The sequence below is a fragment of the Oryctolagus cuniculus genome, chromosome 12 (genome assembly GCF_964237555.1).
Source record: "Oryctolagus cuniculus chromosome 12, mOryCun1.1, whole genome shotgun sequence".
Lineage (NCBI taxonomy): Eukaryota > Metazoa > Chordata > Mammalia > Lagomorpha > Leporidae > Oryctolagus > Oryctolagus cuniculus.
Window position 1 is genome coordinate 67,913,568 of NC_091443.1, and position 22,292 is coordinate 67,935,859.

Here is a 22,292-nt window from a genome sequence, read left to right on the forward strand (position 1 = left end):
TCCACATACTCCCTTCATCTCAATGACAGTGAAACATGCTGTTCTTTCAAAATACGGGGCACACTCAGCATGCTTTCTCTCTTCTAGGGAAACTCCAAACCTCTCCTAACTCTACAACATATGCACCAAGCAAACTTCTTTGCCTTTTAGATCAATTCATCTGTCTCCTTCTTTGTGAATGTTCCTTTGTTATTCACAGACAGTATTTGCTCCCTCTTCTTCTCTACTCTCTTAGCAGTCCTAACTTTTTTTTTTTTTTTTTTTTTTTTTTTTTTTTTTTTTTTTGACAGGCAGAGTGGACAGTGAGAGAGAGACAGAGAGAAAGGTCTTCCTTTGCCGTTGGTTCACCCTCCAATGGCCGCCGCGGCCGGCGCGCTGCGGCCGGCGCACCGCGCTGATCCGATGGCAGGAGCCAGGAGCCAGGTGCTTTTCCTGGTCTCCCATGGGGTGCAGGGCCCAAGCACCTGGGCCATCCTCCACTGCACTCCCTGGCCACAGCAGAGGGCTGGCCTGGAAGAGGGGCAACCGGGACAGAATCCGGCGCCCCGACCGGGACTAGAACCCGGTGTGCCGGCGCCGCTAGGCGGAGGATTAGCCTAGTGAGCCGCAGCGCCGGCCTTAGCAGTCCTAACTTTGGAACCCTGGAATGCCCCTCTAGAATTCTAGTCTTAACATCTGTAATTAGAAGCAGCTTCATGTAATGGAAAGATCTGAGTTTAAACCCTAATTCTGCCACCTGCTGGCAGGCTCTGTTTCCTTACTTACAAACTCCTTAAAATATGACCTCTGCGTTATTTTGGGATGATGACTCATGAAGTTTTGCAGTACCTGATAAAAGGTGCCTAATAAACAGCATCTGTTCTTCGCAGGCAAAATTTTGGAAAAATTAGTCCATATGTGCTCATGCTCCCTCTTTAATTTCCTGCAATTCAGTTTCCAGTAATTCTCCTGGAAATAGCTCTCTCAAGCAGAACCTCACTGCCAAATCTAGCACCTTCTTTGTCATTCTTTGTCATGTCATTGACCTCTCTTCTTCCTTAAAGATCATTCACCTTTTTGATTTCTCCACTAGCTCTCCAACTGGCCTTACTAAGTCTGCCCTATAAGAGTGACTGTTCTGACTTCCTGGTGAGAAGGTGGGAAACCTGCAGGGATTGGTGGGTGTTGACAATAGAGTCTTGGACGGGTGTCTAGGGGCCTGACTATGTTGCAAATCACTGCAAGTCCTAAGGAAGAATTTTAAGCAGCCCATCCTTGCAGGATACCCCCACCTCCACATTTTTTTTTTTTTTCCATTAGGGTCTGATTATGCTCTCAGTAGCTGAAGAATCTAGAACTCCTTAGTCTTCAAATTCCTATTGAGGGGCCAGTGTTTTGGCATAGTGGGTTAAGCTGCCACCTGTGACGCCAGCATCCCACATGAATCCCAGCTGTTCCACTTCGAATCCAGCTCCCTGCTAATGGCCTGGGAAAAGCAGCAGAAGATAGCCCAAGAGCTCGGGTTCCTGCTCTCCATGTGGGAGACCTGGAAGAAGTTCCTAGCTTCAGCCTGGCCCAGCCCTGGCTGTTGCAGCTATCTGGAGAATGGACCAGCAAATGGAAGATCTTTCTCTCTTTCTCTCTCACTCTGTCTCTCTCTCCGTCTCTGTAACTCTAAATTTCAAATATATAAATAAACACTTTTAAAAAATTCCTATTGAAATCATTCAAAGAATTTGTAAACAAGATAAATAATATCAGAGGACGCCCATGATGGACATTATCTGTATTATAGAAACTTGGAGAAACTTTTGCTTACAATAGAACTAAAGGGCCTGGCCTTGGAAGTAGAGTCACAGCTCTCCTTTATGAGAGAGCACCTTCCTTGGGAAGACCCCACTGCCTGTCAGAACCACTGCTACCTTTAATTTGGAGAGGTAGGATTCTGGAAAGTAGAGATTGTGGGAGATTGAAGGGCTGGTTGGAAATCCCACTTTGCAAGTCTTTCTGAGCCTTTGGCATTGTGTCTCCACCATTAGTATGGAGAAGATCTGATGTTTGCTTCTAGCTGAAATAAGCGCATCAAGTAAAGATGTGGTTACCTGAAGAGGGAGAGTTCTTTTCCTAGGCAACACATCCACCCTAACTCAGCAATGAGGTGTCTAGCTATATGGGCCGAGTGCACTCAGAACTGGCCATCTCCAGCTGTACAGAGCCTTTGCCTCCAATATACAGTCTGCTGGCTTCCCTCTGAGTGGCCTTTCCTTGCCTCTCCTGGCTTTGACTTTCTACCTTGGCTACTGACCTTTTTGCTTCTCTGACCAGCTGTCATTCTTCCTTGGACACTTTTGGTAATTGTTTTCTGGTCTCTAAACAACACCACCTAGCTTTTCTCTAGTTCAAAACCAGTTGCATACATTACTTTGATCCTGATAAAGCGCTACCCAGTATGGTAGTTATTAGCCAATTCTTTTTATGCCATCATCAAAATAAAATCTTTGACCCCTTGAAAAGATTCTGGTCACTTCTTCCTGGAGGTTTTCACCCTTTACTCATACCACCATTTAGTTCTGGGTTGATTAATTTCCTTTATTTTAGTTCTTACTTCAAGCCCGAGCAGCAGAAATTCACTCAGGGCATCACTGTCTCCGGTCAGTGGAGCTAGATTCTCCGGAGGCTGTCCAAATTTTCTACTCTAATTGCTAAATCATAGTATCCCAGACTCTGGAAGTTCCTGTAGCTCTGTCTGCCTTAGTTGGAAATTTCTACTCTTGTGAGACAGTCATTGAGAAGACACTTGAATACCCTGGCTTCTTGGTCTGACATACAGTGCTTACTAAAGTTACTTTGAGCTAGCACTACCACCACACCACCATCACCTACTTGCCTTGTCATTTGGGGCTTCAGGAAGTAAGCACATTAAGTGAGAGGATTATCATTAGCCCATACCCAGAAAACCTCTCATACACAGAGCTCTCATCAATGAGTTCATATTTCCCAGAAAGTCATGAGAAACATTTATCAAGTTGCACCATCTATCAATTAAATTTCTTCTCAATTCAGCTTCCTGATGTTAAGCCTTTACAGTAAGTAATGCTCAAGCTGTACCATTATGTAAAGAGCGTGGTACTATTAGCAAGGGCCTTGTCCTAGCAGGATACTGGGACCCCAATGGATACCTGCTTATAAGCCTTTATGTACTGCTTCTCAGTTGGCGTGAAAGGGTAAAAAAGTTTGCTTTCTCTTTTTCCTTTGGAAAGTCTCTATGGTTTTTCTTTTTGCTTTTTAGTTTTTAAACTAGAAGGCTAGTTTCAGCTTGATAGTCTAAGATCAGGTTGTTAATGGGTGTTCCAGAAATAGATATTCTTAATTAATTTCTTGTAGTACCCACTAATTTAGTGTTTTTTTTTTTTTTTTTTTGACAGGCAGAGTGGACAGTGAGAGAGAGAGACAGAGAGAAAGGTCTTCCTTTGCCGTTGATTCACCCTCCAATGGCCGCCGCGGCCAGCGCACCGCACTGATCCGATGGCAGGAGCCAGGTACTTCTCCTGGTCTCCCATGGGGTGCAGGGCCCAAGGACTTGGGTCATCCTCTACTGCACTTCCTGGCCACAGCAGAGAGCTGGCCTGGAAGAAGGGCAACCGGGACAGAATCTGGCGCCCCGACCGGGACTTGAACCTGGTGTGCCGGCGCCGCAAGGCGGAGGATTAGCCTAGTGAGCCGAGGCACCGGCCCTAATTTAGTTTCTGTTCAGTCTGTGGTAGCAGAAATATCTGCTAGGCCTATGGTTTATACCTACTCTTGGACTAGCTCGTGTTCCCTCTTGTTTTGCAGTGGCCTAGCTCAACTGGCATTTGACTGAGTGTAATTTTAAACCAGATTTAGCTAGGGTAACAGTTTGTGTCCCACTAGGAAACAGATGGCACACTTAAATTAGGATAATTAGGAGAGGGTTAATTTGCAAAGACACCATTATAAAAATGTGTGTTAGGCATAGTGGAACCATGAAAAGACAGTATAAGCTATCATTAAACCCAAGGCTTTAAGCAGTGAGCAGTTATTCTTCCCAGACTTGAAGGGACAAGATGTAAGAGAACCCAGGGAGAGAGTCAGATGAAAAGATCTCTTTCCTCAACGTGCTAACCTCAGTTAGGTCCCACTGGCAGAAGCCAACTTAACAAGCCAGAGGGCATTGGGAGCCCAACATGTATTCCACATGGATTAGACTTCCAAGGCACAGAGAACAGTGGGGAGAATGAATCTGGAGGAACAAACCCAAGAGATCTGGCCTAACCAGGAAGTCTAGGATTGAAACACTTGATATAATCTATGAATGATGTTCCAACACCAGTATCTCCAAGCAAAGCTTTTTACTATTTTCTCTTTTAAACATGGAAAGGTTGTAGAGTTCTTGAAATCCCAAAATAGTCTCTTGAATCTATCCAGTCAGATGATAATAGAGACTTCTTTCTCCTTACACAGCTTACCTGTATCTGATAATAGACACTCTGCTCAGCTAACACAGGGGTAGGTTCCCTGCAGAAAGGGGCACTAAGGAGAGGGTGGAGGCAGGAGTGACAGGAAGGCTATAAATGAGAAGCAGGGAATGTACTGGACTGGAGAGGAAGCAATGAAGAAGTAGCCATGGTACTCCCAGGACCAGTGCCTCAGGGGATTTGGAGTTAGTGGCTGCTCCAGCACTGGCTAAGGTGTCTGGCCTCAGCCTGATGGCCACACTGGGATCTTCTGGTTGGGTCACCTTCTTTGGAGTTTCTCATAGTTTAGACATTAGAGCTTTTCACTCATGTGGCTGCAGTGTACCAAGGATTCTTAGGGTGGCAAAGACAGCTAAACCTGGGGTCTAGGTAAGATGCAACATAAAATGAAGGTTAAGAGCTCAGATTTTGAAGCTAAACTTCTGGAGTTTATATTCTGTCTCTGATCCCTTTTTTTATGTTTTTTTTTTTTTTTTAGTTTGAAAGGCAGAGTTACAGAGAGAGAGAGAGAGAGAGAGAGAGAGAGAGAGAGAACCTTCCATCAGCTGGTTCACTCCCCAAATGGCTGCAATGGCTGTGACTGGGCTGGTCCAAAGCCAGGAGCCATGAGGTTCATCTGGGTTTCCCACATGGGTGCAGGGGCCCAAATACTTGGGCCATCCTCCACTGCCCTCTCAGGAATATTAGCAAGAAGCTGGTTTGGAAGTGGAGCAGCTAGGGTTCAAACTGGCACCCACATGGATACCAGTGCCACAGGATGCCACAACGCTAGCCCGTCTCTGCTCCTTACAGCATCTATAACCATTTGAAAGTTACTTAACATGCGTGTTTTTCATTTTCTACATCTGTAAGATGGGAATAATAGTAGCTACCTTCATGGTTCTTAGAAGGATTCAATGAGTTAGTATTACATAATTCTAGGAAGAGCCTAGCACATAGAAAGCACTATAATGTCCACTAAGCCAAACTTGAATGGCCCTACTTGCTGGGCATCTTCTCTCATGCCTAATCATCCAAGGATTCTTGAAATAGATGGTGTTTCCCTTCTTAACAATGTATAGCTGAATGGCTATTCAAGGTTATTGGTTTGTGTGGTTTTTAGGGAAGGATAGGCCCTATTCTGAATATCATAGCTGTCCAATCCCCTGTACTTTGGGAATGGGGAAGGAGTCAACCCCTGATATGACCAGTGTCCACTTCTACTGTAGGTTACCAAGGGCACTGCTAGCAGAGGGTCATTTTGATTTGCTGCCCATTGGCGAGGTTTTGTCTGCCTTTTTTTGGCCTTGCCTGGACACTACCTAATTTCTCCTTCGCTGAATAATTTTCTTTGTTGGTTAAAAGCAAATTCGAAGTTCCTAGAATGAATACAAATGGAATAGAATAATTCTTGTGTCTTAACTTTTGTGCCCTCATCAGGAGTTATCTACAGCCTCTCACCAAGGCAAGAACTTTCTGCCAAAGACATGCAAGCTTGTTCAAGAAGATCCTGTTGGGCCTGTTGTGTCTGGGTGAGATATTGAGAAGTCATGGGACCAAGAAACACGATCATTTTAGGAATGTTACTTTGTGATAAGATGATGACCAGATGGAAAGCATTTTTACTCAAAAACTGATCTAAAGGGCTATTTGATGTATAAGTACATCTTGCTGAATCATAATTTATTGAATTGTGCCTATAGGAATAAGCAAAATATGAGAATAATCCATTTATCAAAACTGTATTATTTGATAAACTTGAAATATTTCTGAGAATATAGACATCTCTTTTTTAGTGTCTTGATTTGATGCTGGGCATAATTTCTTGTAGTCTTTATGAGAGAAGACTTTATTATTCCATACTTATTTGTTGGTTTACTAGTAAGATCAATGATATAAAATATTTTTAAAAGACAGCAACCTCCTGTTTCATATATATTGCCAATGATTATGGGCCTTTGTTGTCAACGTTAGAGGCAACTAGGATGATGAGAACAAAAATTATATAATGAGATGTGTAAGGGAGCCATGAGGCTGTACTTCCTAGTGGTAGCCTTGTTTCCATGGTTTTGTTGAAGAGGAAAGGTTAAAATGACTAGAGTAATAAGGTTTCAAGAAGAGGGGTGGGAGTTGTGGTGTAGTGGGTTAAGCTGCCACTTAGAATACTAAAATCCCATGCTGGAGTACCTGGGATGGAGTCCTGCCTCCACTTCTGACCCAGCTTATTGCTTCTGAGCCTGGGAAGCAGTGGGTGATGGTCCAAGTACTTGGGTCCCTGCCACCCACATAGGAGATCTGGATGGAATTCCTGGCTCCTGGCTTTGGCCTGGCTCAGCCCCAGCTGTGGTGGGCATTTGGGAAGTAAACCAGTGGATGGAAGACCTCTCTCTTTCTCTGTGTCCCTCCCTCTTGGTTATCCTGCTTTTCTAATAAATTGATAAACAGATTTAAAAAAAAAGGTTTCAAGAAGAGATGACTGACTTTTGAAGTCTGTGGTGGATGCTGATCCCATTTACTCCAAGGTGCAAAGAGAAGTCAAATAAAATAAAAAGGGAGTGAGATCATCAGGGGCAAGTGAACACATGAGGTCTTCAAACTAAATTGGCTTCTCCTTGGGAATCCTCAAGAAAAGAACAGTTGGATATCTATACTGGCCTCAAGAAATACAGCCTAGTGCGACAGCAGGGTTGGGTGGCAAGGTCTTGGAATGGTTTTCTTGCTTTCAGTCTTGGGCATTCAATTCATTGTTGGAGTTTTATATGCCTCTTGGAAGCTCTGCCTTGCTGATCCTTACCTGACTTTCTCTTTTTAGCGTATGCTGCCTATTTCTTGGCAGCTTGCATCTTGGATTTCCAGAGGGCACTGGCCTTATTTGTCATCACCTGTTTGGTGATCTTGGTCCTGCTTCTCCACTTTCTGAAAAAGTTCTTGGGTAAAAAATTAACAAGATGCCTGAAGCCCTTTAAAAATTCCCAGCTGAGACTTTGGATAAAACGGTAAGATTTTTGGTATTCTTGGCCCCATGATGGATCCTGAACCACAGCCTGCTTCCTTATCCCTCTTTGACAGTTCCTGAGTGATCTCTCAAACCTTCACCTATACTTTCCAAACTAAGGTGTAGACCACAAACAGCCATAGACTTTTGAGCACATGACCTCAGTCCAATATCTTTTTTTTTTTTTTTTTTTTTAACAGGCAGAGTGGACAGAGAGAGAGAGAGACAGAGAGAGAGGTCTTCCTTTTGCCGTTGGTTCACCCTCCAATGGCCGCCGCGGCCGGCGCGCTGCGGCCGGTGCACCGCGCTGATCCAATGGCAGGAGCCAGGAGCCAGGTGCTTTTTCCTGGTCTCCCATGGGGTGCAGGGCCCAAGCACCTGGGCCATCCTCCACTGCACTCCCTGGCCACAGCAGAGAGCTGTCCTGGAAGAGGGGCAACCGGGACAGAATCCGGCGCCCCCTCAGTCCAATATCTTATAACCTTGGTTCTCAACATTGCCAAGGGTCAGGGAGGGTTCAGATTCAGAGAAGAGTTACAGGGGGTCTGGGCCAGAAAGCAGGAGAACCACGGTCCTCTTCAACCAAGTGCCTGGACAAAGACACTGTGGCTGCAGGAAACTGTCACGTTGATTTTGTGGTTGTCCATGTCTCCCTCAGTTCCTTGATACCTTTTACGCTTTTTTACCTCTAGTCCTCCAGACTTACTATACCCACTGGTGTCTTTTATAACTCTTTAAGGAGCAAATTCACTGCTTAGAATATACTGAACTGGATTCTAAAGCAGCCACAGCTCATCTAACTATGGTATACACACATCCATAGGCCAGGAGTGAGATAGTAACTTTCAGACTCTACAAAGTTCCTCTTTTCTGCCCATTTGCCAGTGGGTACAAAGAAAATTGGTGCTAAAGATGCTTGCAACAGTGATAATTTAGAGAAATTGCCCTAGACTGCCATCGGAATTCAAATTATTGATTTATTTGACAGCTGGAAAATAGAGCTGAAAGGATATTTTTCATTAGCAAGATGGATATGGAAGCCAGATTTTATTCACCTTAAGTGAAATGGAAGAACACCAACATTCAACCCCGACTTGAGATGCTCTTTGTTGTTTGCTTCCATGGTGTCTCTCAATGGACAACATGCTCATTTTGTTTCATTTTCATCTGTGATCTCCCTCCTGATTCCTTTCCCTTGAACCTGAAGAACTCTAACACTCAGATATGATGAACTCAGTTTGTATATTGACGTAATAGGTCATAACAGACCATGAGTAGTTGGTGCGTGGCTAAGGCATTGCTCTTTCCCTTGGAGTGGTTTCAAAGTGGGTGGAGATCCACGGAGTACCAATAAATACTTTTCCTCCTTCAGTTTTTAGTATCTTGGTTATTCATTAGAATGACCTTTAAGAATGAGTATTTACATCACATCTTATTAATATGGAAGCTTGAGGGAAAGGAAGTCACATGATTTGGGTACTCAGATTGGAATCTTTCAACTTCATTCTGTGAGTAAAATAGTTGGAGGGGGAGAAGTAGAAGGTGGGGAACTCCCAAATGAATGTTCTCAAGCTATGTCTGTGTGTCTAATCAACAATAAACTCTTGACTTATTTAATTTATTGTTGGGGTGAAGTTAATTCTTTGTTATTTATTCTCTGAGTTGATGACATGGCCTTGGCATTCCTTCTTCAGGGTGTTCGCAGGAGTCTCCTTGGTTGGCCTTATCCTGTGGCTGGCACTAGACACAGCTCAAAGGCCAGAGCAGCTGATCTCCTTTGCAGGAATCTGCATGTTCGTCCTCATCCTCTTTGCGTGCTCCAAACACCACAGTGCAGTGAGTTTTGGGTATCGGGGTTGGGCACTGCAACACATAGCCAAGGGCCAAGCGGTAATTAGAAAGTTCATGTGTCCAGTATGAAATACAAAGGCAGAACTAAGTTTCTAACATCTCCTGATATTTACCACTTTGGTAGTTTTCTTCCTAAGAAGAAGTTTAATGTATAGGGTCCAGAGTCCCGAGGCCACTTATTTTCAATCTGTAGATTGCCATCTATTAGTGAATCATAATGTCAATGTTGTGGATCCAGGCCAGCATTAAAGAAAGAGCAAAAGAAAACAAAGAAGGAAAGAAAGAAAATAGAATACAATAGAGAATCAAATTACATTTTACATAGTGATGTTAAAGTGTTGATTTACGAAACTTTCATTTACATATATGTATGTATATACATATTTTAGATATATATGCATATACATAATTTCTAGACAGGTTTTTAGAAACCACAAGAACATATGTGGCTCTTTACATATTACTGCCTTGTCTCTCCTTCCTATTCCCCCTGCTCTTTATGCAATCTCACCCCGGATTTACTGTTAACATCCTAGGTTGGTTTCACCTAGAGTTCATATATCTATGCTTATAACCCCAACAGGTTGTGGACAAGTAGGGTTTATAACTCATATTGGAATAATTTTCTTATTGATCCTAGGTGTCCTGGAGGACAGTGTTTTGGGGCCTGGGTCTTCAGTTTGTCTTTGGATTATTGGTCATCAGAACGGATCCTGGATTTATTGCATTTCAGTGGCTGGGAGATCAGGTCCAGGTATTGGAAACTGAAAGTGAGGGCTTTGCTCTTTTAGAAACCTAGAGAAGAGAGATTTGAAGGAAGCATGAGAAAATAGGTGGTGTCTTGTTAATGATAGTGGTGGGAAATCCAGTTGGGAACGGAGACAGGATACTGGGGTACAGCTAAGAATAAGAAGGAAGAGTACTGAACTGCTAAGTCCTGTCATTCAATAAATCCTTCATTGGGACACGAAAGCTCTCAATGGGACCTGAGTGGCGGAAATGCGTCCTAATTATGCATGAGGCAGGTCTCATTCCCCTGTGTCTTTCATGGCTTAACCTTTGTTCTCTGTTTTATTTTTGTTTTTGCTCCTTTAGATTTTCCTGGCCTACACCGTCGCTGGCTCCAGTTTTGTCTTTGGGGATACCCTGGTCAATGATGTCTTTGCTTTTCAGGTCTGTATGCATTATGAGCAGGAGTCAAGGCCAGTGGAGGAGAGGGGAGTAAAACATGGATGAAAATTTATGTCCATCCAAGGGATCATCCAGCCTGCATGCCAATTTGACCCTAAGAAGAGGGCTTAATTCTATGACTAAAAGAAACATCATCCATTTCTTACATTTTGACCATTAGTACAGGTGGGGCAGAAAATATCTTGTGGGTTAATTCCAGTGGGGTAATAGATTTGCAATACATTTTAAATTCATTCCTAAACCAGTGTGTGTAGATAGTGAATGTGGAGAGCTGAGCCTAGTCCACTTATGGTATACATAGCACAAACAGTGCAGGGTCTCACCAGCTACCCACCACTCTCATTACAGTCGTTACCAATCATCATTTTCTTTGGATGCGTGATGTCCATTCTCTACTACCTGGGCCTTGTGCAGTGGGTTGTTCAGAAGGTGAGTCATTCTCCTGTACCATTCAGGAGATGGGCCCTTGTGACTTGTTAACAGCATGAAGATGACACTTGCTTTGGAAAAATTCTCATATGTAGGATGTAGAGGGTAAGAACCAATATGAAAAGACAAATTCTTGCAAGCTCACCTGAAATCAAATAATCAGTCCAGGACCTAGATAGGCTGAGAAGCAGAGCAGAGAAGATAGCCTGGATTACCTTTTAATTCTATTCTGAGTTTTACTACCCTTGGTCTACAGTTGGGATCTACTCTAGAGTACTGAGTTCTGCTCAAGGCTCCATAAATTGTTCTGTGGCCTTGCCTTCTCCTCTTCTAGACCTTAGTTTATTTATCTGCAAAATGGAGGAAAAGGGTTTTTTTTTTTCCTGGACATTCTCCAAGATTCTTGGTAATGCTAATGGTACAGATCTCTGTATCTTTTTAGATCGCCTGGTTTTTGCAAGTCACTATGCGTACCACTGCCACAGAGACCCTAGCTGTAGCAGGAAACATCTTTGTGGGTATGGTAAGCACGCTGAGGCCTTTTTTTCCTTTTCCTAGGGAACTGAGAATTTTCAGAAAACAGTTCAGAAAGTATGCTTTCCTTCTGAAAGATCAAATAAATGAAGGCTATGGGGCAGCCAACCCCTGATAAATGAAAGCTCAGACACTCAGTGGGGGCTCTGATCATTGCTTTCCTATCCTCAAGCCTAAAATACTTACCTGGGCATCCCTAATATGGACACCTTTAGCCATTGATCCAACTTCTTATACAGAAAGTTAGGGGAATGTCTTTGTCCAAATATTATCATCTTTTATGGGTCACAAAAGAATGTGTGATCTAAATTCTAGTTTCTCCCTGTGACTCCCGGTGACCCTAGTTTTCTAGGGTCTCTAAGGAAGACATAGCTTGCCTTACTCAGGACTACCATCAAGGCTTTCCCCCAGAATACTTGTTTGGTACATTTGTTTGTAAGGAATAGGTGTTCAGCATATGCTATTGATGAATTAGCTCAACTTTAAGGAAAGTGACTTGTTACACTGATAAGGAGTTAGTACTGAGATCATTCCTCCCAGGGCCCTTAGCTGGTTATCTGCTTCTGAAATGTTCTTGAAGCACTTATGGATACTTCTATCACACCCCTCCACATTTTGCTGAAATTATTCATTATCAGCTTAGTTTCCTCTGTTGGACTATAAGCTCCTAAGAATAGGAAACTTGTGTTATGCTAACAGCCCTAGCTTCTAGCTAGCACTAAATATCTAGTCATCACTTGCTAAGTGATAAATAACATTATCTTACATCAATGCTAGATATAATTTACATAGTCAGGCCTTCATAAATTTATAACATTTTCACAATTTTTTTTTATTCTTTCATAGACAGTCAACTTAGACAATTTCTTTGTAATTCATTTAGTGAGTACTTTTGAAGCATCTAATCTGTACTCAGTAAGTGCACTGTATTTCCCAAGCTAGTTTCAGACATTTCTCTTCTACATTCTAAAATGTAAACAGATGAGACAAAGACATATGGAAGCAGATGAGAGCAATGCCAGCTGGGACAGAAGTAGGTACCAAAGGGAGTGAGACAGATGCTGGGAGGGGCTGAGAACTGAGAACTGAGCTTGCTGTTCACTACTTGGGACTATGTCTTACTGAACAGCACATACACTGGAAGGAACTGCATCTTATGGTCCAGTCCCAGAGGCTGGGGTGGGCACTCTGGTGTGGGGAGTTGCGCCTTCTTGGAATCTGATTGTTTTCTCCTTGTTCATAGACAGAGGCACCTCTGCTCATCCGCCCCTACCTTGCAGACTTGACCCTCTCTGAAATCCATGCAGTGATGACTTCAGGGTTTGCCACCATTTCAGGCACTGTGTTGGGAGCCTTCATATCCTTTGGGGTATGCACAATCTGCTTTATCCCTGCTGGGTGAGCCTGGGTTGGGATCTACAGACACTGATCCCTAAGTCTGGCCTTGCAGATTGATGCATCATCCTTGATTTCTGCTTCTGTGATGGGTGCCCCTTGTGCACTTGCCTTGTCAAAGCTGGTATATCCAGAAGTGGAGGAGTCCAAGTTCAAGAGTAAAGAGGGGGTAAAACTGCCTCGTGGGTGAGTCCAAGGAAGCAATGATTTGGGAGATGGTGGGGAAGATGCAGAGTCAAGAGTGGCCTTGTGGTGGCAGAGACTTCAAATCTCCTTGGGGGAAGTATATGATTCGATATCTCCTCTTGCATCTTCCTGCCTCCAGCTGATCATGTTATTTTTGCTTTCTCAACCTCCCTATTTGCAATAGCTTCTGTATGCTAGTGCTCTCTGTCCTGGGCATCAGTCCAAATTCATGGCTTCAGAGTAATTTCCATTAATAAGGTCACTAAGGGACCCCTTAGCTCTCAAACTGGCCTTGTACCCTTCTCCTTTGCTATAGGGACAGTGCGGTTTCTCTTCTTCTAGGGCTGAGACTCCTCTAGACACCATATTATTCCCCTTTGTTCAATAACCACAGGAAGGAGAGCAATGTCCTAGAAGCTGCCAGCAATGGAGCGACAGATGCTATAGCTCTTGTTGCGAATGTCGCAGCCAACCTGGTTGCCTTTCTGGCCGTGTTGGCCTTCATCAATGCTGCCCTTTCCTGGTTGGGGGAACTGGTGGACATACAGGGGCTCACTTTCCAGGTAAGGGATTATATTCACTGGGCTGCCCCTCTGGGATATGTAGTTAAATAGTCCTTTAACTGTGCATGTTCTCCTGACCTGTGGGTAAGCTAAGAGAGCATGAATATTGAGAAAGGGGGAAGAGTTTGGGTGAAGCTCCCAGAGAAGGTCTTTGGCATCTGATCTTTGTTATTTGTTCTTCCTTTCCCTGAGATATCTCTCTCTCACTAAGGTCATCTGCTCCTATATCCTAAGGCCCATGGTTTACATGATGGGTGTAGAGTGGACAGACTGTCCAATGGTGGCTGAGATGGTGGGAATCAAGTTCTTCACAAATGAGTTCGTGGCCTATCAGCAACTGTCTCAATACAAGAAAAAACGTCTCTCTGGAATGGAAGAATGGATTGATGGCCAGAAACAGTGGATTTCTGTAAGTAATAATAATAAAAAAAAAGTATAACTAGTATGAGATCTCAGCCATGGCTATCCAAGGGTAGACAGAAAGTGCTACATGGAAGTTTGTGGCAGACCCAGAGAAGCCTTCTCAGTGTTACAGCCCAACCGCAAAGCAACCTTGTCTCCAGGGTCTGAGCTACTCTGAGGTCTGTGTGCTTTCTTCTCTGCACTCTGACCCAACTTCTCTCTATAATGTATTTGTGGGGTCTTTACAGTTGGGACAATCCAGGGAAGATCCCATTTTTTGATGGTTTAAGATTCTCTTCTTCATTTAGAAGTTTAAATGGTTATAAATTGATCTTGTGTTTCTCTTCCTTTGTCTCTTTAGCTCTTCCCTCTCAATCATCTTCATTCTCAGGCCTTCTTCTTATTCATTGGCTTCCACAAGAACAGTGTTGGGCAAGGAGGCCTGTGGTGTTTTCTATATCTTTATTTCTATAGTAACTTAAGAGAACAGTTATTTTCTGAGAGTCCTTTGCATATTCTTTTTTTTTTTTTAAAGATTTATTTATTTATTTGAAAGAGAGGCAGAGGCAGAGAGAAGTCTTCCATCTGCTGGTTCACTTCCCAGATGGCCACAATGAGCTCTGCCGATCTGAAGCCAGGAGCCAAGAGCTTCTTTTGGGTCTCTCATACAGGTGCAGGGGCCCAAGGACTTGGACCATTTTCTATTGTTTTCCCAGGGCATAGCAGAGAGCTGGGGCAGAGGTGGAGCAGCCGGGACTTGAACCGGCAACCATATGAGATGCCACCGCTGCTGGCAGCGGCTTTACTTTCTACGCCAGAGAACCGGACCCTCCCTTTGCATATTCTTAGGACAGTGTAGAAAAGATTGGGGGTTCTAAGTACTCTGAAACTTGTCATGATTATAAGATTACACACATGGACAATTTATTTACTTGTTTATTTTTATTTCCCCTAGGTGAGAGCTGAAGTCATTACAACATTTTCACTCTGTGGATTTGCCAATCTTAGTTCCATAGGAATAACACTGGGAGGCTTGAGTGAGTTAATTCATTTCCCCAGGTCCCTAATAAGCCAGCCAGATCCAAATCTGTAGAAGGCAGTCCTGGTACTTCAGTAAAAGATGAGATCAAATAGAGAAGCTGATCCTAAATGGGCCCTCTTAGGTTGCAGTAAATGTGGAGCTAAGACAATCAGGCCACCTGGCTATGCTTAAAAACCCTTTACAATCTCAACTTTACTTACATTTCCCCTCTAGATTAGAGACCCAAAAAGATCAATGTTATCTTTATTTTCCCTATGAGGGATAAAATGTTTTAACATTCTTTCTTTTTTTTTTTTTTTAAGATTTGTTTATTTATTTGAAAGTCAGAGTTACACAGAGAGAGGAGAGGCGGAGAGAGAGAAAGGTCTTCCATCCGATGGTTCACTCCCCAGAAGGCTGCAACGGCCGGAGCTGCGCTGATCTGAAGCCAGGAGCCAGGAGCTTCTTCTGGGTCTCCCACGTGGGTGCAGGGGCCCAAGGACTTGGTCCATCTTCTACTGCTTTCCCAGGCTATAGCAGAGAGCTGGGTCAGAAGAGGGGCAGCCGGGACTAGAACCGGCGCCCATATGGGATGCCGGTGCTTCAGGCCAGGGCATTAACCTGCTGCGCCACAGCGACGGTCCCAATGATATTATATCTGTTTGCCATTATGGGCATAGTTCATGTATAAGTAAAGATCTTTTGTTTTTAATTCAGTAGTGAAGGTACTTTCTGAAATTTCTTACTGGTTGTCTTTACAGAAGAATTTTCACAGTGAATCAAAAGACAAAATGTGCCTAGGTATACGGCAGATAGATAGCAAAAGCAAGTAGTATAAAATGTTGGATTAAAAGCTGCAAGTCACTGGTGCCATGGCTCACTAGGCTAATCCTCCGCCTGCGGCGCCGGCACCCCAGGTTCTAGTCCTGGTTGGGGTGCCGGATTCTGTCCTGGTTGCTCCACTTCCAGTCCAGCTCTCTGCTGTGGCCCGGGAAGGCAGTGGAGGATGGCCCAAGTGCTTGGGCCCTGTACCCACATGGGAGACCAGGAGGAAGCACCTGGCTCCTGGCTTCAGATTGCGCTGGCCATAGTGGCCATTTAGGGGGGTGAACCAACGGAAGGAAGACCTTTGTCTCTCTCTCTTTCTCTAACTCTGCCTGTCAACAACAACAACAAAAAAGCTGCAAGTCACCAAGTGTGAGAGGAGTCTTTGAAGCAGACACAGATAATTTAGATTGGATGAGTTAATGCTGAGTCTGGGCAATGGTTAGAGGACTAATAAGAGAGATGTGGAATTGTCCTTGAGACCAGGGTCAAGGGCATCACTAACAAATCCCAAGAGTTTGGAAGATCCAAGTTAGAAATGGATCTTAGAAGAAATGGAGTTTAAGTATGGATCAGTGTGTCTATTTTTAATGGCAATCATAGTCTGGAGTAGAATCATTAAATTCATTTAACTGGTAGCTGATTGAAAAATTTAAAGGCAAAGTAATTTCCTTTCCGTTTAATGCATGTCTGCATTGTTCTAATTCTGATGCCTGAGTACTATCTGATTACGAGATTGCCATCTAGAAGCAGGGTATGTGTGTGTCTAAGTGTGTCTAAGATTTAAGTGAATGTTGCCCTCTTTAGCCCACTGGCTCAGAAAAGTCCATCCAATTCTGGTCCAGGCATAAAAGTACAGATCTCAACTGGTGAACACCAGGTATTGCACCTGCCTGGAGCCATCTAAAGCTTTGCTTGATCCAGATACATCTTGGGTATGCTCCCAGAACCACTGAAGTTAGGGTCCGATGCATGGTTCCTGACCTAGTTAGGGATCTCTCAGGACTAATAAGCATATACACAACCAGGGCAACGCTGGCCAGTCTTGGTAAGGATGATGTTCATCTAAATTCTTATCAATGGGGGTTAATGGGATATACCTAATTGCTAGATAGGGAAGAGATCAAATTCTTTTGTTTTGTTGTCTGCAGCTTCAATGGTGCCCCACCGAAAAAGTGATCTGTCCAAAGTTGTGATCCGGGCCCTCTTCACAGGGTCCTGTGTATCCTTTATCAGTGCCTGTGTGGCAGGTAGGTGCCTCACCTTGGTCTCTTGGCAGAAATCACTTTCCTCAACCATGACAGGTTCTTTCTCAGAATATGGATTTAACCATCCATCTCACAGATACATAGAAAAGTCACCTAATCTAGTTCTCAGTCAACAACAAAGGGTACAGAGCTTTGAGGAACATGTGTACAATCTTCCCCTTGGTATCTCTGTCTCCTTTATCCAGGAATCCTCTATGTTCCCCGGGGAGCTGAAACTGACTGTGTCTCCTTCCTAAGCACAAGTTTCACCAACAGAAGCTATGAGACCTATGTGTGCTGCAGGGAGCTCTTTCAGAAGTGAGTGAGCACCAGGACCCCTGTTCCCTTCTTATACGCTTTGTGAAGACATCTTTCGGGGTTGGGGAGAAAGGTGATCTTTAGGGTAATCCTAAGGAGGCTGAAGAGAAAATAGAGAAGAGACATGGGTATTGGTGACAGCCTGGATTTGTGTTTTTTTTTTTTTAGTTGAGTTTTCAGGATTAGCTCTACTATGCTCAACTGACAGGTTCCATCTGGGGTACTGAGATGAGAGGTAGAGGGGCAAATGAAAAAGTAGAGAAGGGTGGCTTCCCTGACAAGAAGATCCTGCATTAATTGTGATTGGAATATAGATAGATTATAAGAGAAGCCTTCGCAATGGTCCTAAGTAGCTAAAAAAGTCTTCATCGTACAGAAATAAAGAAGACTGACAGCAGATAAAATTGAAGTTAGAAAGCATGATGATTTCATGTAGTGTAAATATGAGTATATTCACCAATTTTAGGCTATGGAAAGAAGAGACTATCATTATACTGAAAGAACTAGTTTGGGGACACACAAAAGGAAGGATTTTAAGAGCTAGTGTTTGGTATAACAGTGTTTTTAATAACTAGTTTTTGGTAAAAATAAAAGGTGTGTGTATTGGTGGTGACATACAGGTGAGTGAAGAGAGTTCTGGGAGATGAGGCTGAGAAATTATAAAAGGCCTTGGATGAAATGCTGAGGAGTTTAGGTTCTGACCTTCAAAATTCTGAACACTGGCATGTCAGCTATGCTTTTTCAAAAGATCATTCTGGTAGCCATATGGACGTCAGAAAGACCAATGAACACACCACTGTAATAGTCCTAGGAAGAGATGATGAGAACTGATATTAAGTGGTTGTGAAAATGGGTAAGAGGAAAGGGTAGGGTGAGGAAGAGAAGGAAATCTCAAATGAGTCTTTTCTGCTCCAGCAAGTGGGCCTAAAGGAGGGTCATTCAGTCGCTGACAAGAAAAGGATTAGCTTCAGGAATGGGAGTAAAGGGGAGAGATAATGGCTTCTATCAGTTTTGGAACTGTTAACTTGGAGGAATCTATGACACTGTCATGTGAAGCTACTCATAAGCTAAATGGGGTCTAGAGTTCAGGAGAGCAATCCAAGCTGGAGATAGCTTTGGAAGTTATCATTAAGTAAATGATCTGTTCAGTATATAGGTTAATGGTCAAGTGTTATCTGCTTAACAGATTACTTGTCCAAGTAAATGAATGTTACTCTTCCTGTGTTTGGAGGTTATCAGAAAAGGCAATTAACTCTTCCAAGAAAATAATCCTTTTGACATACTTTTTTTAATTTTTATTTTATTTTTTATTTTTATTTTTTGACAGGCAGAGTGGACAGTGAGAGAGAGAGACAGAGAGAAAGGTCTTCCTTTTGCCGTTGGTTCACCCTCCAATGGCCGCCGCGGCCGGTGCGCTGCGGTCGGCGCACTGCGCTGATCCGAAGGCAGGAGCCAGGTGTTTCTCCTGGTCTCCCATGGGGTGCAGGGCCCAAGGACTTGGGCCATCCTCCACTGCACTCCCGGGCCACAGCAGAGAGCTGGCCTGGAAGAGGGGCAACCGGGACAGAATCCGGCGCCCCGACCGGGACTAGAACCCGGTGTGCCGGCGCCACAAGGCGGAGGATTAGCCTAGTGAGCCGCGGAGCCGGCCTTGACATACTATTAAAGATAAATTATAAACTGGACAGATCATTGGTCTGGCATAGTTTTGATTCCTATGACCTGATGGCAATCAGTGGATTTCCTAAAGCCACATATTGAGGGTCATTAGCAGTAACCCTCATTGAATCTGAAAGAGATATGGTTTTGGCCAATTAATTTATACTAATTAAGTCTGAACTGTTTTCTTTCCTTAGGAGGAGACTGGCTTTAGGATACCGCCCTGCTTTCTAGAATAAATTTGATACAAAATCATTACAGGGAATAAACTGTGACTCAGAGATTTCTAGAAAGGAAATTTCCAAATGGGCCATGGTTAGGAATTGGGCACAGGAGCAGACACAATCATATAGGGTTTCTTGCTAGTATTATATTGGATATGAAAGAGAAAACAAATCTAACTGAGTCCAATTTATTTGGTCACGACTCATAGATCTGTTTATTGGTTCTTGGTTTTGTTTTCAGTTGCTGACATAAAATTTATTGATCTATTGTGCTGCCTTGCTATCATCTGACCCAATATGTTATCTTTCTTTTCAGTACTTATCTGAATGGCACCAATCCACCTTCTTTTTCTGGTGCCTGGGAAGACAAGGCATTCAGTGCCATGGCCCTTGCTAACTGCTGTGGATTCTACAACAATACTGTCTGTGCCTAAGGATGGTTGGTCCATTTCTACCACAGTTTTAATCTTAACAGCTTTTTGGTGCAAAGGTGTTTATTTACTCAGGATTCCAACCCTTTAACCAACTCTCCAAGATCCTTAACAGTAAATGTAAAAGATTCATTTGGTTCAGTGCATTCCACTAATGAAAATTAGCATTCATCATTCCACTATTTCACTGAACCATAAAGGTACTCATGGGTAGGTACTGCTTGAGCATTTACTTGAAAAAATAAATTTTATAATATCAGATAAATCTTGCTTCTAGTCCCCTCTTAAAAACTATGAAATGCAGTGTACTACAAATGTGATTTCTTAGTATTAATATATATGAGGGACGGCTGTATTTCTTGGAATTCTGAGGATGAGTTGGTTTTATTATACTAAAGTTACAAATGAAGAGTGCATGAATATTCAATGAAAAGATTTTTCTGGTTGTCATATATTCGTAAACCTGCAAACTCCAGGGGCCAGCGCTGTGGTGTAGTGGGTAAAGCTGCCGCCTGCAGTGCCGGCATCCCATATGGGTGCCGGTTTGAGTCCTAGCTGCTCCACTTCTGATCCAGCTCTCTGCTATGGCCTGGGAAAGCAGCAGAAGATGGACCAAGTCCTTGGGCCGCTGCACCCACATGGGAGACCCGGGAAAAGCTCCTGGCTCCTGAGCTTTGGATCAGCTCAGCTCTGGCCATTGTGGCCAATTGGGGAGTGAACCAGCAGATGGAAGACCTCTCTCTCTCTGCCTCTCCTCTCTCTGTGTAACTCCAACTTTCAAATAAATAAATCTTTAAAAAAAAATCTGCAAACTCCTTAACATTATATAGTAAAACAAAAAACACATCACATATACAGACTTCTAAGAATTTCTTAATGGCCCTTGCTTTGTTTTAGTATCTGCCTTAGTGTCAGCCATATATGCTTCATGTTTACAGAAATCCATTAAAACAGTAGTTTTCAGCAGGAAGTGGGAGTGGGAGTGGGGAGGAGACACTTTTGCTTCCCAGGGAACATCTGGCAATGTCTCCAGACACTACTGGTTGTTACAACTGGGAGGATTCTACTGACATCTACTGGGTAGGGGCCAGGATTGCTGCTAAAATTTTTACAATGCTCCATCAGCCTCTCACACAGAGAATTCTTTGACACTCCAACATCAACACTGTTGATGCTAAGAAGCTTATTCAAAATATTTAATAGGTTTATAATATCTCTTTTAGGTAAGGGTTTCAAAAGGATATAGGAGTTCCTTAAAAAGCTAAACATAGAATTATCATATGGTCTCACAATTCCACTCTAACATATACTCAGAACTGAAAACATGCTAATACATGCACATGCATGTTCAGAGCAGCACTATTTACTGTAGTCAAAAAGTGGAAATAGTGGCAATGTCCATCAAGAGACAAACAGATAAGCAAATCATGGGATGTACATATAAGAAAATGTTATTCGGTCACGAAACGGATGAAGCACTGATATTTGCTATATAGAGGAGCCTCAAAAACATTATGTTAAGTGAAAGAAGCAGGCACAAATGGCTTATTATTATATGATTCAATTTATATGAAATATCCAACATAGATAAATCCATAGCGACAGAACACAAATTGCTGGTTGTTAGGGACTGGGAAAAGGAGCGCTGAGAGTGATTCCTTAATGAGTATGTGGCTTTATTTTGGGGTGATAGGAACTAGATGTTGTGGCTGTGAAACATAGTGAATGTACTGTCACTGGACTGTTCACTTTAAAATGGTTAACTTTCTGTTATTTGAATTTCACCTCAATAAAAGTTTTTAAAAGGATGTGGGTACTTGTGTGTTCCCTTAGCTAACCTATCCCCTCCAACCTCCCACTTTTCTGAGCTCAGAACCTCTTGATCTTTGATTAGCTTCCATTCCTATCCCATCTCCTTTATTTTTCCAACTTGACATTAAAAAGCCAATAAATTGCTTCTTCAACTGCAGACTAACTGGAATGCAGCAAAATACAATGGTTGGTGGTACTGGGCACTAAGTGGGACTGACTCTGCTTCTGGCTCGGCCACTTACAGAGACTGATCATGGGCCAGCTCCTTGACCTCTCTCTGCCCCCTGGCATCTTCATGTGTAAAACAGGGCTGGTGAGACATGCCTTGTAGATCGTGAGGAAACTCACTGCTTCCCTCAGTCCAATGTAGAGTTAGCTACTATTATTTTTTTCTTTTTTAAATTTTCAATTAATTGTATACACATATGATTAACTCTATGTTAAGTAAAGAGTTCAACAAATAGTATGAAAAAAAAAACCCTGTTCCTCAACAGTCAAGACAAGGGCTGTTCAAGGTCATTGCTTTTCAAAGTCTCAATTTCACTTCAACAGATTGCCTTTTAGCTATTATTATTAAGGACTGCACAGATATCAATTTGCTGCATGTGAAATTTGGTTCACAGAAGGAAGCATGTGGGAAGGAGGGAAATTCTTATCTCCTTTCAAAGGGCTAGGGCTGGTTTTATAATTCAGTTTCTAATTTTCAGTTTCCTATTTAAAGTAGATCTGGCCTAAATCCTCGCCCTTCCAGGGCC

The 22,292-nt window shown here is 43.0% G+C and overlaps 2 protein-coding genes across 4 annotated transcripts in view; one reads left to right on the forward strand and one right to left on the reverse strand.

Moving 5' to 3' along the window:
• Nucleotides 1-20,529, forward strand: part of SLC28A2 (solute carrier family 28 member 2) — a 35,820-nt gene extending 15,291 nt beyond the window's left edge. The window contains exons 5-19 of one of the 2 annotated variants that reach the window (XM_070053273.1): nt 5,895-5,986; nt 7,267-7,450; nt 9,144-9,285; nt 9,941-10,054; nt 10,396-10,473; nt 10,840-10,920; nt 11,363-11,443; nt 12,698-12,823; nt 12,905-13,035; nt 13,430-13,598; nt 13,810-14,007; nt 14,956-15,037; nt 16,998-17,096; nt 17,300-17,411; nt 19,611-20,529. In XM_070053273.1, the coding sequence (XP_069909374.1) occupies nt 5,895-5,986; nt 7,267-7,450; nt 9,144-9,285; nt 9,941-10,054; nt 10,396-10,473; nt 10,840-10,920; nt 11,363-11,443; nt 12,698-12,823; nt 12,905-13,035; nt 13,430-13,598; nt 13,810-14,007; nt 14,956-15,037; nt 16,998-17,096; nt 17,300-17,411; nt 19,611-19,728 (1,807 nt within the window). In that variant the 3' untranslated portion in view covers nt 19,729-20,529. 2 annotated transcript variants of the gene reach the window in all.
• SHF (Src homology 2 domain containing F) overlaps nt 1-22,292 on the reverse strand; it is a 114,830-nt gene that overhangs the window by 66,442 nt on the left and 26,096 nt on the right. The window lies entirely within an intron of this gene.